The 16,724-nt window shown below is 43.5% G+C and overlaps 1 protein-coding gene and 1 pseudogene across 1 annotated transcript; both read left to right on the forward strand.

The window, feature by feature from the left end:
- The first annotated feature begins 956 nt into the window (after positions 1-956).
- LOC120904280 (fibrinogen-like protein A) lies at positions 957-2,124 on the forward strand. Its single transcript, XM_040314169.1, has one exon. The coding sequence runs from the start codon at positions 1,015-1,017 to the stop codon at positions 2,014-2,016; it is 1,002 nt and encodes a 333-aa protein (XP_040170103.1). The 5' UTR covers positions 957-1,014; the 3' UTR covers positions 2,017-2,124.
- Positions 2,125-7,729: 5,605 nt separating this feature from the next.
- The window catches only part of LOC120901997, an 86,565-nt pseudogene continuing 77,570 nt past the window's right edge, over positions 7,730-16,724 (forward strand).

Here is a 16,724-nt window from a genome sequence, read left to right on the forward strand (position 1 = left end):
GCATGAGCGATGGTGCCAAAACTGCTCTAATTGCTTTTGGTCTTCCCGCCGTTCCCCTGAAGCGCCCATCTCGAACCGAGCATTGGGCTTTGTTTGGAAGCTTTTGCTAAGACAACAATGATGCGTAATGAGATGAAAGCCCTCGCTAAAGACGGCGAACGGAAATTGCCTTCCTGCTTCACGCTAATTAGGGGTATTTAAAATGCTTCTACCGATCAACTATGGCGATATTAATTTTAGGTGGCAACTTAAATTGGCAGTTTAGTAGGTATTAATGTTAGCGAGCGACATTGTAGCAGTGCAACACAACAATGTGTCATATCAATTTTGCAACGGAAACCGAGTTGGAAGCGTAGATTGCAGGAGTAAATGGATAGCGACAAATGTAGAAAGGAAAAAAAGAAGCGAGCTGTGCTCCAAAAGTGAGATAACAAGTCGACCGTAATCCTACAACTTCCAGACTCGCTGACTCTACGGGGGTTTATTCTGTTATTGCGTTATTTTTTACCACTCGTATCAGAGATATAGAGTAGGCAGAGTCTGTCAAGGGTTGAAATACTTTTTTTACAGCTTCACATTTTTATAATTATTTTTAATAAAAACATATTTCAAAAAATAATATAGTGGAATAAACACAACAAATTTGGTAAAAACAGTAATACATTATAAGACCTGTTAACTATTTACAATATTCATAAAGTTCCAAAATAATTTAAAACCCCTCTAAACCAGATAAGTGTATTCATGAGATAAATACACTGCCCATTCCAAACTCTTTGGTCGTGTAATCGGTGCATGTTACACATATACAATTAATCTTAACGAAAACGGTGCTTCTTGTTGCTAATGTTTAAAAGTGCAACACAACTAACGTCACTGCATTACTGATAAGCTTTTCTTTTAACATCCTCCAAGAAATTCTTCATTTTACTTCATACGGCTGGTATAAAAAGAAGCTACAAGCGGACGCTCAGTTGCATTCTAAGCATACAAAGCAAACGGTTCTAGCTCACCATGTACGGTCATCAAATGTTCTTGTGTTTTGTGTTTGTGTTGATAGTGACAAGAGCTCACAGTGTGGACATCAATGACACCGACGTTTTCGAAGAGTTGATCGGCAAGTTAGAACATATCCAGTACAAGTTAATTGAGATGGAGTTCGCTATGAAGGAGGATCGAGAAAGTATCGACCAGAAACTATCTGGCGCGATCAGTCAGCTGGTCCAAACGATTGGCTACAATCTGACCACACTGCAGGCTCAATCGAATAAAATTCTTTCGCAGCAGGCTGTCTGCGCCAACCACGAACAGATGCGGAAAGAGATCGAAGCGATCGGATCCAATCAAGATCAGCTACCGGCCAGGTCAGACTCTATTTTGTGGAAAAGACCCATTCGTTCGTGCAAAGATGAGTCAGCGAAGCAATCGGGAAAGTACCTGTTACAGCCTACCGAAAATGGTGAGCTATTTCTAGGATACTGTGAGCAGGTTAGTTTCGGAGGAGGTTGGTTAGTAATCCAGCATCGGTACAACGGAATGGAAGACTTTGATCGTAACTGGACAGACTATCGAAACGGGTTCGGTAGCATTGGTGGAGAGTTCTGGCTTGGGCTGGAGCGTTTGCATCTGGTGACTTCAGCACGAAAACACGAGCTATTGGTGGAGTTAAAAGATTTCTCCGGAGAGTACAAGTACGCAAGGTATAATGCGACCGAGATCGGCAGTGAGCTGGAGCAATATCCGTTAATGCTAGGTTCGTATATAGGAACGGCAGGAGACTCATTAAATTATCATAACAATATGAAGTTTACCACGATGGATCGAGACAATGATAACAAAAAGGATGTGAACTGTGCTAGACCTGATCGTGGAGGATGGTGGTTTAACGAGTGTTATACGGCAAATCTTAATGGACGTTATAAGAATATTAAAAACACTAATAGTATAAATTGGTATGATTTCAAATCAGATTTTGTGGGTTTAGCATACTCAAGGATGTTAATTCGTGAGACTTAATGCGAATATTAAACTGTGTTTCGTTTACATCAGATGAGAAATGTACTTTGGTTTCATCGTCTGAATATTACTTTAAATAATAAAATTAGAAATTCTAACCCTCATGCATGCTTCAAATTGACTACTTTATTGTATAATGGGAAAGAACAAATAATAATCTCGCCACACACACCAACCACACCGAAGGTATATCAACGAGATGTCATTCAGCAGTCGCATATATAATAAAATTTAAATTATTAGCCAAACTTCAGAAGTTCCTCATCCTACATTTTTACAGTATAGTCATCCAGTAGAATTGATTTTTAGTACATTTCACAATCTAAAATTTTAAAAACATATCTGCCTCAATCGCTTAAATAATGCTGAATAATAAACTACTAGATGTTTTTTTTTAAATAAACCATTTTTTACATTTTAATATATTGAGTAACCAAATGCATTCCACCGTCTTTTAAGCTAACCAGCCATCAAAGAAATCGTTTATTTCCCGATGCAAACGAGGTACCGAGAAGAATTTCCCAGCTCAACCGTTGGAACGGTTCCAATCTAGCAGTGCAGCTTGCCGGCAACGATCCACCACCACCGTGTCACAAGTCGTTTAACTTCCTAAGAACAATTGAGCCACTGACAGCTGCCGAACGATGCTCTTCGCATCCTTTCCCAAGCAAGCCTTCAAACTACTCCCACCATAAAGCTAGCAATGTGACGGCAACGTATGGCCCAAACGGGAACCCCCTTTCTCGCACTACACTATCATGCGGATGGAATCGACTTGGAACTACCGTATCCCACTGCCTCAACCCCGATAAGCTCTCGATAAGCTTCATTCGGGCGAAAGCTTTCTAGCGTTTGCGGGAACAGGCAGGGAACAGACAGTGCTCCGGCATGTAGGATGAAAAATTCAACACTTATTGAGCGCACATCTCACCTGTATCCGCTTTGCGCTAACGTTTCCCCAGGTTTTTCGGGGCGCGCGCGACTAGGACAATCAATCAAAATTATTGATTCCACAGGCTTCGCAAAACGGGGGGCGGGCCAGGCCCCACGTTCGTTCGGGTGGAACGATTGAACTCCCATCAGCACCTCCTGGCCTTGTAACGACAATGGGATTACGTGGAACTAACATCATAGCGCAGAGAAGAGAAAGATTACCCCACGATCCTTTCCGTCGGTATTCCCGGTGTGGCCAGAAAGTCCACCAACTTCCCGTGCCCCATCACGATACGCGTACGTGGAGTTACTGGATATAGTAACGAAAGAGGAAATAAAAGTAAGACAGCGAAACATCGACTATGTGTCGAGGCCATAAGGCCTTCCATAGCGCTCACTCCCACATTTTTACTCACCATGATTGTACGCAGCTTCCCATTGCTGACAACGGTTAGGGCAGGGTGGGATTCTGCTGCAGCAAAGTTTAAAAATCAACTGGAGATAGCTAACACACACACATACGGTGAATGCGGCTGATGCCTATCACACGGTCTGGTATGTTCCCGCCCGGGCTCGAGCTTCGCCGATGACATTATCGATTGCCATCGCGATAGGGGCGGCCCGCCGTTGACAGGGGCCCTTTTAAACGGCCCCAGCTTCGGAGACCCCACGTGCAGAGGATGGTGAGAAGAGGGTCACACAGTCGGGGTGGTCGTTTGGAAAGCTGCGAATCACCCCGCTTGCCTGCAGAGACGACCGACGATGACGGAGCAGAATGCCTCTTTCTGTGTGACAAGAAAGGGAACCCAAAAGGTCTGGGAGGGGATGGTGAAAAAAACGGTGAATTTTAATCGACACCTTAATTGGCCCTCTCTCACACACACACCGTGGGCCGCTAATCCGATGATGGATCTGCAAGCCGTGACGATCGATGGCACCAATCTCTTCTCGGAGCGCGGACGGTTGCTAAATTGAAATCCAACCACCCATGGGGGAAGAGTTTGTGGTCTTCTTTGCTCACGTTGGTGTACACGTTGGATGCTACCAAAACCCCGCGACAAAAGACGTGTAAAGATGCGTTATTTTTTGTGCCGCTTGCGTGCTGATCGGAGGTGGTTAAATCCTCATCAAAGCTCCCGACTCTGAAACTCCGAACGGACAGCGCGCACCGACACGCACTCCTACGTTTTACGACGCAGAGCATTCCAACTCGTGCTGTCTGGCGCGGTGAAACCGTTGCCAAAGACAGTTGCGGCCTTCACACCCACCGACAACCTACGAAAGAACGAAAGCAGAAAGGACCGCATTTGAGTGCAGGCTCACAGGTTCCGCTCTTTATGAAGGGTGAACAATATTTTACACCGATAAATGTCGATTGGGAACATGTGTCACAGTTGAAAGTGAAATTTATACAGCCCGTATGGAGCATTCGGTACTCCATGGCAAAAGCGAACACCGTCTCGGTGTAGCTCATAAAGCCTGGTGGACCCTTTGTCAAATTGGTTTTCGAGCTGATAGATTTATCACACCAACTAAAGAGTGGCAGCCGCTTACCTAATTTTTCACCGCGTGCAAGCGACTCTCCGTCGCTCTTTGAAGTGCAGTTTGTGTAAATTAAACCAAAAAAAACCTTCCTAAAAATAACCTCTCCACCTTCGGTGCCCCTCAAACGGCACTGATGATCTATTCTGCGCACTCTAATTAACCGCTGAACTAACCGAGCGTAAGACAACAGCCACTATCAGTGGCTCGTAAATTACTACCAAAGTTTAAGCAACATTTGCTGCTGCTGCTGCTGCTGTTCCTGCTACTTTCAAGCTTAAAAGTGTCGAACACCCGCTTGCCTTTGCTATCGGGTGCGTCATTTAGATAGTCATCAATTTCCCCGCTTTACCCATTCATCAATTAATGTGCCCCGCCTCCTGTGTCTCTGGGTGCACCTCGGCCCGGCACCGGCACCGAAGGAACAACAATTTCATTAGGTGAAGAAATTAACGGGTGCATTAAGCGACGGTGAACCTGTTTCGGGCGTTGTAAGTGGTTCGAGTTTTATTAGCTGCTTTCAGATAAGTGGTGAGTTTATGCATTTTAAGATGGCGCTATTTAAATGGTCTTTTGATATTTTGGGGATGCATTTTGGGGAACAGAAAACATCACTAAACAGCACTAAAGTGACACATTAGGGCGAAGATTGCTTGAGGTTTTGTAAATTATAATTAAAAAGGTGTATTGGATAAGAGATCTTTTCAAAAAACGCTCTTTTTGATCTTTACGTTTTACGCAAGATAGTAAAGTAAAGTGTTGTTTGTGATGGTTTTATGTGTTTCAACTTGGTATCGGAAAGTGAATGTATTCCATAGAATGAGGAAAATCAAAAGGTCCTCGTTTAATTTCTGAACTCAGGATCAGAGAAGCATAACAGTGTGCCTTGACAATTGTAATATCTGCCCAACTCTCTTTGGGTATTAAAAAAGAGCTATCTAAAGGTGATCGCATGGACGCCGCCAATGGAAAATGCTGAAAATGAAAGAAAAAACATAGCCAGTAATCAACCATCCAAACCTCATGTTGTATTTCACATTTTGGTTTGAACAAGGTAAAACACTAGACCAAAAGGGAGTTTCAAGACATTTTCGAATGTGCACATAATTATTCACTACCTTATTAACGACGTCACACTGGCCATTACGGAAGCAGATTGTCTGCTTTATGCGGATGATGTTAGGCTGTTTCGTATCGTACGGAACACTTCCGACTCTCTTTCACTGCAAAGATCGATTGATGTTTTCTCTGACTGGTGTATCAACAACGACCTGCTAATTTCTGTTGATAAGAGTACGTCAATGTCTTTCTTTAGAATAGCTAGTCCGATAAGGTTTATCTATAGCATATCAGGGACACAACTACCGCGATGCAATACGGCCAGGGATTTAGGAGTCACCCTGGATCGCAAACTAGATTTCCGACAACATTACTGTGATATTTTAGACAAAGCTAACAAAATGCTAGGATTTATTCGTCGACATTCGAGAGAACTTAATGACCCACACTGCCTGTTAACTCTGTATAAGTCCTATGTTCGTTCCATCCTCGAGTTTAGTTCTACAGTTTGGTGTCCGTTATCTAGTGTTTGGTCCAATAGAATAGAAGCTGTCCAAAAGAGAGTTACTCGTATTGTCCTACACTTCACTCCGTGGCGTAATGTAACCCCTCGTCCATCGTATCATACTCGTTGTTTGTTGTTTGGTCTGGACACACTTGCTAGGAGACGTGATAATGCCCAATGTACGTTTTTGTCCAAACTTATTGTCGGTGAGATAGATTCGCCAGAACTACTGGCTAGAGTCAACATAAATGTCCCTCCTAGAGTGTTCCGTAACTACAAACTAATAAGAACTGACCTTACAAGACGTGCATATAGCGAGAACGACCATATACATTTTATTTGACTGGCACCTACCTACTAGATTCTGTTGATCCGTTTTGTCATTGTACACTGCGTTAGTTATTTAAGTTTTAGTTTTAATTCAGTGATAAGGCCGCTTTTTTGGCCAATCACTTAATACAATAAACAATACAATACAATACAATACCTCCAAGATGTTTTTCAACAGCTTTCAAATGGTGTATTTGCTTCATTATAAAATTATTTTACTAAGTTTTCAACAGTTTTCAACTATTTTCAAACACCAATACTTTGTTGCCTTACCAAAACTTCAAATTAACTGCCTTTTTGCACTTGAATCAAATAAAAATAAGAATTTAGGGATCATTCAATCTCCGGTTTGACTAAATTCATTTAAAAAAAACATCCATAAATTGCCTTTAATTTAATTTCGTAGATACACCATCAGACTCAGGCTTATCTTCAATCTTGTTTTGATAACAACCAACAATTAACTACTCAATCTCCCTGTCAGCATCACTTTTCGCGCATACAAATCCACTTCCAAAACACCCGCTCGATCGATTTGATCCGTTATCGAACAGCTCGACTACTCCATTGAAATGTCAATACACATTCCATGGATTAAAAGATCCGCCGCCTGCTTCTCCACATTTTGCCCATCATGCACGAAACACACACAAAAACCCCACAGCGTGACGACGACCGAAGGGAAAGAAACCCCTCGCACCTCGTGCACATATTCAAACTGTGTCCATGTGTTCCTGCCGTTACACGCGCTGTCTTGTTTGAAGAATTTTAAAAGCGTTTACACATGGCATGCTAACGTCCAGCGTGCGGCCTGCTGCAATCTTGCTGCTCGCTGTTGGTGTTGCTCCACACAACAACAGCGACAACAGCAACAACAAAAACGCGCCTAGTGTCGAAAGCGGCCGGCGATTGATAGGAAGAAATCACGCATACACAACGCCACCCGAAACGTGGCGGAACACGGCGGGACGTTTTCGGTCGCGTAGACAATTAATTAAAAGCCACTTCAACGGCCAGCTTCACCACCGCCCTCCCTGGGGATGGCCCGGGTGGCACTTTAAAAGCATCTTTCACGTGCCCCTAACATGTCCGTCTGTGTGTGTGTATGCTAGAAAGGGCTGCTCACGCAACAAAACATAAATAAAACGAAACTCACCGCAAACGAGAGTGGCGATGAGTGATGATGAGGTGAGTAACTGCTGAGCTCCCTCAACTGAGCTCTCCAAACGAAAATTGAGCTACAAAGCCGAGTGAACTGAGCAAATTTTTTGGCCGAACGATACGTTCGTGCAGGGCGAGTTTCCTTTGGCCCTTCGGGCGGTGAGTTTTCCGACTTTTCTCGGCTCGGAAAAGTCAGTCGTATCGTTGCCTCGGTTCCGTGTGGTTCGGTGTCTCTGTGCGGGGTTTTGTCGCTCTATTAAAACAGTGCAGTCAGTGCTTACAACAGAAAAAGAGGTGATTTTTTTTCTTCTCAGGGCGACAATGTTACCACTCCCTCTCGCTCTCGCTCTTACTCTCTTTCTTTTCTTTTTCGTCTCATTCCTGCCCGAGACGAGCCTTTGCGAGCTGCGCTGCGTTCAATTACTTGCGTGATGGAAATGGGAATTTTCCTTCCCATCCCAGCGGGCAAACGAATACAAAACAGTGGGCTCGCTTTCGGTGCGTGAACTTTGCGTGTGGTTTGGTGGTAATTGGAAAAGGAAAAAAACTTTGGGTAATGGAAAAGAATGAAAGAGAGAGACAGGGTTAATGTTTGTGTGTGAGTGTGTGTGTGTTTGTGTGAAGCGTTTTCCTTCGAGACCGATAACCGTTTTGTAAGGCGCACAGTGATAGTTTCAACGGAAGCATTTCAGTATTTCTGGTCAAAAAAACTCTCGTAATCGTTGCTGTGAAGAGCTTCACCACACGAAACAAACGTTTGAAGTTTCACCGTGATCTGGTCGAAAGAAAATTGCGGCAGCGAAAAAAACAACTCACAGAAAAAAACAGAAACGCCCCACCAAACCCAAAACGGCCATTCCAATGCATTTCGGTAGCACTCAAATTTGCCCAGTGCTGCTTTTCCACGTCCCTCCCCGGAAGTGATGTGTGCGAACACACGTTTACCTTCTATTTTTTTTTTTTTTTGTTTGGCCCTTGTCCTCTCGTTTCGGCTGCCAATCGAACGTTTCGAAACCGATGTAAACATTCTGCTCGACCGACTCGTTTGCAGCGCAGTAGAAGATTTGCAAATGCCCTCACGTACCACCATACCAGCTCGGTCTCTCGCGATCCATATTGAAGTGGCGCTGTTGGCTCAAACACACACGCCAACAGAAGAAAAAAACAGTGGAACAATCTCCAAAATCCTCCGGCAAATAAAAACTCACCGCTACCATCGTCATCATCATCATCATCAGCATCATGCTTTTCCATCTCGTTGCAATTGCGAAAAACCCTCCAGTTCCAGTGGATAGGAAAGCCGGTGAATAACGCTTTGGAGGAGTTCGAGAGGGAGAGAGGATAAAAAAAGCGATGGTCCACACGGAAAGCCTTCGGGACAACACTCCATGGGACGTTTGGTGCGGGCAGACGGCGTTTTTGTTGGTGTGGGCATGATCACAGGGAATTCATAACCATCGTCTGACGAAGCGACCATGTCTATATGTGTGTGTGTATGGATGAAGTTTTCGCAATTTTTTTGCGCCCCTCACTAACTCATCCACTGGTCGGCGCTGGACTGTGCAGCACATGCACATCTCCAATATTGGTCACTTTTTCATTGCCTTCCTGTGACTAAAGTGCAAGTGTGGCTTGCCAGCCAGTGTGCAAATGCTGTCCCATCCCTCTTAAACTCCCCCCTCCAGGGAGGCACAACGCTTCAATCGATGTTTTGAGATGTGTAATGCTGGCAAGATCGATGCGATGTCCCGTGCGTCGCGCTCCGCCCTTTGAGTTCAGTAAAGTGCAATAATAATCGGTTTATAACAGAATAGGAGGAAAAAAACCTCTCACGATGGAGAGGACACTATCGAACCATGGCTTGGGACATTGCTTGGGACAAAATGAGCGACTTTGAGGAAAGTGTTGTTTAAGGGGATTATTTCATAGCTTTCCTCCTGTTGGGGGATTTTTTTTTTATCAACAAGCGAAAGTTTTCCACTGATACGTAGCGTACACCAGTGGGAAAAAGCGATCTGATGCAATTGTAAGTTGGCGTGTCTGTATGTGCGTGTTCTTGTGTGTTTGTGTGTGTTGGGAGACGTGAAAATTTGCATCCTCGCCTTTGAGCACAAGCGCGCTTCGCCACACACACACACAGTCCGGGGGAAACTTTCGATCGATTTCATACCGAGTGCACAAATTGGATGTAACAAACACGCGCAACGAAACGTGGTGGACGGCGATGAGGCGGACCTGTTCGTGCGAGAAATCTAACGAGCTGGCAGCGACAGCGGCCCGCGACTGTGGCTGCGGTTTTGCCTCCAGCTCGGCGCTTGTCCGCGGAACAGATTGTCACCAGAATTGTGTGCATTTGGCCGAACGTTTGTATGCGTGCGAACCGGGAAGCTAAGAACGGGCAGCTGCTGCTGCTGCCTCCGGTTGTGGTGTGGTGTAAATTTTATCGTCAACATTATCCCGACCCACTCGTGACGGATCGATCGATCGAAGCGCCACCGGAAACGTCAATCGATTGGTAGCTCTCAGGTCAGGTCTGGCACAAGAGACGGCCACCGTTCAAGTAGGAAATTGTTGGATGGTTTGTTTTACATGGTTTTCGCTTTCCATGGTTTGTTTCTTTACTTTGCAGTGAGTTAGTGAGTTTGGGGTGTTTGAGTGCTTTTTGCTCCTGTTTTGCTGTTTGTTTTGTATTTGAAATACTTTAATAAAGTTGTCTTTTAATTTTGTATAAGTGTTTTATCTGTTTTTGTGTTTTTATTTATTACTCTTTTGTTTTGCTTGTATATCACAAAGTACTATTGCACTCTGTTTTATCATTTCTTTGTTTTCTACAGTAAGTATAAGTTATATTTACAAGATTTTGTCTCGTTGTGTGTTTTTGTTGATTCCAATTTTCTTTATTATTATCATCAAGACAAAATCCTGTTTTTATCATTTGCTGTTACATATTTATTCACATTATACAATATTTTTCAATTTAGTATTTTCGTTTATTTTTTAGTATTAAGTTGTTTCGTTTCTATATCACAATGTTTTCATCTGTTATTGCACTCTAATTTCCTTCCTTGTTAATTTATTATCTTCTTTTTATTTCTATTCATTCGATTTATCATTTCCATTTTTCTGTTGGTAAGTATTTTGTTTTGTCTAAATGCTAGTCTTTTATTTCGAGGACAACTTTTTCCAGTGAATTTTTATTTATAGCTAGTTGTTTTCTTTTGATCTATTGAAACGTACTTGAATATTTGATCCATACATATTAGGAATCTGTTCATTGAATTGAAATGAAATAAATAATCAATTCTCTCCTCTTCACTGGAATAAAAATAAACCCAGTTTAGGTCACATATCCTATTACAAAAATTGTCACGTATTCGTAGCACCATGTAAATCATGTTCGTTTGACCCCACTATACGTCCCACTTTTATTAAACGATCCCTACCATCAACAAATATCAACCACCAGAGCTACCTGATACCCTTCCGAGCCCATCAAAAGTAATATGAAACCAACTATTTTTATTACTTTCACACGCATTAGCCACGTACCCTTTTTACCTACTCGAAACCTGTTGAAAAACGTGCTCGACCCGACCAAAATCCCTCTGCCGTAGCTTTGGTCAATCAAAAACTAATCGAATTGCGTTCCAATGCTTTGGTCTGGCCCCCACTCTGGACCGAACTGGCGACGAGTTCACGACAGGCCAATAAATTTGCACTACATTTTGCAAAAATCCATCCCGGCCAACCCGTTCTCCTATGTATTTCTTCCCCGTTTTGGATAAGGTGTTAGTTTATCTGCGGACCTATGCTTTTCCGTGCTTCCGTTCGCTTTTCCCAGAAATTCTGTTCCGAGTGGTAGGACAAAAACTCGCTTGTTCGCTTTTTTTCCCCCGTTTCTTGTTGCGCTTGTTTGTGGCCCTAGTCCCAAAAATGTCCGTCACATTTTTTCCCACCCAGTTTGCTTTCCGTCCCGTAGCAGCCCTGAAGGCATTCAGGTGTCGAGATCCCACTGTTTCTGTCCTTCCCTCAAGAGCTATCCTTACCACCTTGCGTCATGCGGATGGAATGCACGTCCCGATCTAGTGTGGTAGCTTTTCCTCCTCTCCATTTTTTTTTGTTTGGTTGCGGAACCTCAGAAAAAACGCCACCTCCAAACGGAACCCTTTGCACCGGAAGCAGAGCCTGTTTGTGCTCACAGGTATGCGAACGAGCAGAATTTATTGGTACAAAATGAAGCCCGCTACGTGAGCGGGATGAATTTATTTCAATCGTTTGCAGGCGGCCCTCATTTTCTGGGTGGTAAAGCTTTCCAGCCACGGCCTGCCAACACACACACACACACGTACTTACCTGGTACAGGCGTGGGGGTGAAACTCGGTGAAACGATCCGCGCACGATAGCACCTATTTCACCACCCAAGCTTCGGCGGATCGACTTTATATGCAGAAAGCACATACACAACACACAGATAGAGCATGGAGCAAGTGAGCAAAAGGCCTTCACGACAGGCTTGTTTTTTCTTCCTCTGTGTGTACCATTTTGTGTGTTGGGTTTTTTGGGGGCTTCCACGGAGAGTGTGTTTTGTCGCTTTTGGGGCACAGCAACAGCAGCAACATGTACCGCGGGACAGCATCCAGCGGAACCGTAGCATATATGTGTGGGGACCGGAAATTCGATCGAAAATTCTTGCTCGTGCACATGTCGCCATGCCCCGCCATGGTGTTGCTGCCTCACGAGCGACAATGATGATGGTGATGGTGATGGTACTGGTACGCCGAGAAAAAAGGGTGTAATAGAGACTGCTAGGACAATCGCATTCACCCAGACGAACTCATCGTGCTTTCCCCCCTTGCCCAATGCCCCGTTTTTGCAGCGGACCAAAACAGGATATAAACATATATCAGGCTTAAGCCACTGCAGAAGCCCATTCTGCCCATTACCACCGTTGCTGTTCCCATTTCGGTGGTTGGTATGGACTCTGGTCTGGCTTTATGCCTCCTCCCACTATCTCTCCCACCCGCCAGTCGTTTGCCCGTTTAGTCCATCGTGGGACTCGGCAGGGACCTGCCACGAGCAGCCATCCAACTACGCCCGGGCAGGTGATAAAAATAAAGGAATAATCATTTTCACGACTACCACCCAGCAGCGCAACAAGGGACAGCAGTGAGTCGTGATTGGTGTTTGGTGCGGTGGGGGGGAGGGGGGAATTGGTTTTGAAGGAACACGGGCGGGGATGAATATCAGTGTGCAAATATTTAAAGCAGGATTTAAACTGCCGGCACGTAAATTATGGCTCAGTTCACTCGCGTAACACGTAACGATGCTGTTGTACGCTTGTAACACCGTTGTGTTGTGATCTCTTGCTTTCTTCATTTAATTTTCCTCTCCTTTTTTGTTGGAGGTCGATAAAGATAAATTGACAATCGATTACACTGTTTGCGTTGAAAATTAAGGCTATTTTTCATGTTTTTTACTTTTCTTTTTTCTTTAGTCTTTTGTACAAAGGTTGAAAACCGTTCTGTCTGTATCATATTATGTGTTAGTAAAAAAAAGTGTAATAATAATTTAAGTCACCAAAATATTATAACTAAATCTAAAATAATTGATGAAAATAATTAAAAAAAAAATAGTTAACCAAACCAAATAACCAAAAACTATATGGAAATGAAAAGTAAAACAAAACCCTATAAAGTAAAGTACAAAAAACATCACAAAGAACAAATAATGAAATAGTAAAACAGAAATATGTAAAATTACAGTACAAAAGTAAAAAATAAACTGTAAAAACTCTAAAGTAAAGTACAAAAAACATACCAAAGATCACATAAAGAAGTAGTAAAACATAAACATGTAAAAGTAAAGTACAAAAGTAAAAAGCAAAGAGTAAAAAGTATCTGTAAAAAGTGAAAAACTGTAAATTAAAATATAAAAAGAGAAAACCAGCTTTTTTCATATAAGAAAAAATTATTATACAGCAAACTATGAGTCCATAAATTGGTTTAATTAAAGCAATTAAACACTTATTTATCATTGTTTTCAATTTTTCTAGCAATAACTGTTCTGAAATGAGTATAATCTGATAGGAAAGAACTTCTAGTTTGTATCCAATTGTGGTAATCTTTCAGTTGGTATACTAAACATAATATATTCAACCAGAAATTTCAACCAGAAAATCTAGGAATTCTATCTCTGTTTGCACCGTTACGTATAATTTTCTTCGCCACAATTCTTTCCTCTAAACCAAGCCAAGCAAAACGCCTGCACAACTGCATCTGACAGAAACATTGCATTGTATTTGTATGTGTGTTTTTTTTTTACCTCAAACACACTCACACATTTCAGAACAAATGTTCCACTCAGCCGTGATTTCACCTTTTGCACTCTATCGCACCGCTGCTCTACATTACTCTAAACAATGCGTTCCAGCCAACGGGCGTTCTGGAAGAGTTCTGGAGCGACAGGGGGCAAAAAAACCACCCACCACAACAACAACCTGACCATGATGAATCTTCTCATCTCCCGTAGGTTCGGCAAAAAAACACGCTAACACTCTTACACTGGAGCTTCAGTTAAATGGAAAACAAGAGGCGAGAGAAAAATAACACACACAAAAATATAAACAACACGAATATGTTAGACAAATCATAGACGGGGAGGGATGCGGCATATGAAAAAAGAAATGGCCGAACAAACGTTAGCGTTGTAATGCTTTTAAGATAAAAACAACACGTGGACACACACACACACACACACACACACACACACACACACACACACACACACACACACACACACACACACACACACACACACACACACACACACACACACACACACACACACACACACACACACACACACACACACACACATGGTCCGGGAGTTTGCCGGAAGGGCATCATCCTGTGCACACGTACGTACGGTTTCCTTGGTAAAAATAACACACTGTCGCTCATACACACAGCCACAGAGACTCATACGTCCTTTCGCCACAGGCGGAAATGAAGGAACATGTACTAAATAATTGCGGTCCAGCACTTTTCACATCCTCCCCACACTGCCTCCGCTTTCATCACGGTAAAAAATACAGCTCCCCGGTCAGCATAGATATGTTGTTGTCACGGCAAGGTGTCGTCGTCATTGTGAAGTGAACCTTTTTTTCTTTTTTTTGTCGTCCACTGTTCACTTCCTTCACCCTGCTTCTCGCGTACGAAAGGTGTGTGTGTGTTGTGTATGCGCAACGCTTTGCGCGACAACCGAAACGACGAAAGCACGTTTCGGAAGGTCACAATCAAAGGCGGCGGCGGCGGCGGCGGCGAGGCTCGAGTCAGTTTGAATAATGAACGGAGCAGCAGGTTCGGAGTTTTGATATCTGCAGCCAACCACTCCGGGGCTGGCATTCAATCTCTGCCAGATAAACGCAAAACGCCCCCGGAGACGGCATCTCGTGTGTGGTTGTGCCCATGCTCTTCTTTTTTCTGTACGGTGAATCCTTTTTTTTTTCGCCTCACTCTCTCCTCCTGGCGTTCTGATGCTGTAAAGGTGGAAAAGCAAAAACATACCTACCGTGCTCGACCCCTTTTTATTCTGTGGGGAGGGAGGTGCAACGGTGGAAAGGGATCGGTAAGGAAAAACAGCTCCTTGGGGCATTCGGAGGGGAAAATAACGACGAGCGAACACAGCAGTGTGGAGGAGTAACACACACACACACACACGAAAAAAACATCCAACGATCCGTTGCCGTCTCACAACGGTGTACGTTTGTATTTATGAATATTCAACAACAGTTACGGCGAAGCAAAAAGCAGAGCAGCGTATGTATGTGGAAGCGAAAATCACAGCGAAAATCTCGAACGAGTTCGGCCGAAAGGATGACGCTGAAGAAGAACAGTCGCCGACGATCTGTCGCAGGGGAGCTTGAAGAATGAACACCGCTTGAACCGAAACTAGGACACGTTCTTACACCGCTTACAGATGTACTACACCTTCTCACTCAATAATCTATATCCCTTCTTCCTTCCTTCCTTCTCTTCGCAGGATTCACATTGTGAGCATGATTACAAACGTTCGATGTGAAAGTGTAGCAAATTGGTAGCCCCGCTCGCATCGGTCGTGTCTGTTTTCGCCCGTGAGTGAAAATTAAACCCACCAACACACATGTGGTGTCTCCTCTCGTACTACCTCGACTTGCGGCAGCAAATGTGAAACCCCAATGCAAAAAGAAAATTAAACGCGCTGAAAGTTCCGAGAAAACGAAAGGAAAGCAAAAAGGCGTCGAGCGAGTTAAATTATCCAGCGCCGGTGTAATGATAAGTGATTATTAAGTGAAAGATCTCAGATAAGAGGAGAGGCAATCGCACCCAAGATTTTGGGGTTGAACGCGCCCCCAAGTGTAGCGGGGCCTGTGCGCATTTCTATACCACGGCTACCAGGAAGGCCATCTTCTTTCCGAGCCAGTTGCTTTTTAAGTTTCCTTCTTATCCCTCATCCCCAAAGCTCAAGCGCTCCCAGCTTGGGTCCGATTTTGCTGAAAAAGGTTGCTGGATAAAGAGGAAGCGAATTTCCCCCTCTTATCTTTTTTTTGTACTCGAGCAAAAGGCTGTGCTTTTGCTACGTTGCCTGCTACAAAAGCGAAAAGAAAAGGAGGCGTTGCAGTGATGGTGGTGTCTGTGCAGCCTGTGCTTGTGCCCGGGCAGGAAACCTTTAATGGAGGCGCCTAATCTTATCGGTGCGGTTTAAAGACGCAAAACGGTGCGCTCGCAGCATGCGACAGATGGTCGTGGAGTGAAAGAGTGAAATTAAAAATTGTATTCCTCAATTAGTTACATGTGCGGCGTGCGGTGAAGTTTAGCCTGGCCCGCACGATAAGAAAAGCGGTGTGAATGGTAAATGGTGGTGACAGCTGGTTTAAAACGAAGCAGTGGAAGCGAGTCGTTGGAAGGCGAACAGTAAACTTAAAAGGTAAGAGAAATGAAAGGTTTAATATTTTTCGTTGCATTTTCTTGTAGTCACATACAAAAATTATCTATATTTTCATATCGTACAGTAAACCCTTTGAAGCATAGATCTTTCACATTACATTATTCATTATTTTTTTAGATTTTTTTCCCTTATTTTCAATGATTTTAATATTTAAAGCTTTTCTTGCAAACAGGCAGCTATTTTTATCTCCTCA

The sequence above is a fragment of the Anopheles arabiensis genome, chromosome 3, assembly GCF_016920715.1.
Source record: "Anopheles arabiensis isolate DONGOLA chromosome 3, AaraD3, whole genome shotgun sequence".
In the NCBI taxonomy this organism is placed as follows: domain Eukaryota; kingdom Metazoa; phylum Arthropoda; class Insecta; order Diptera; family Culicidae; genus Anopheles; species Anopheles arabiensis.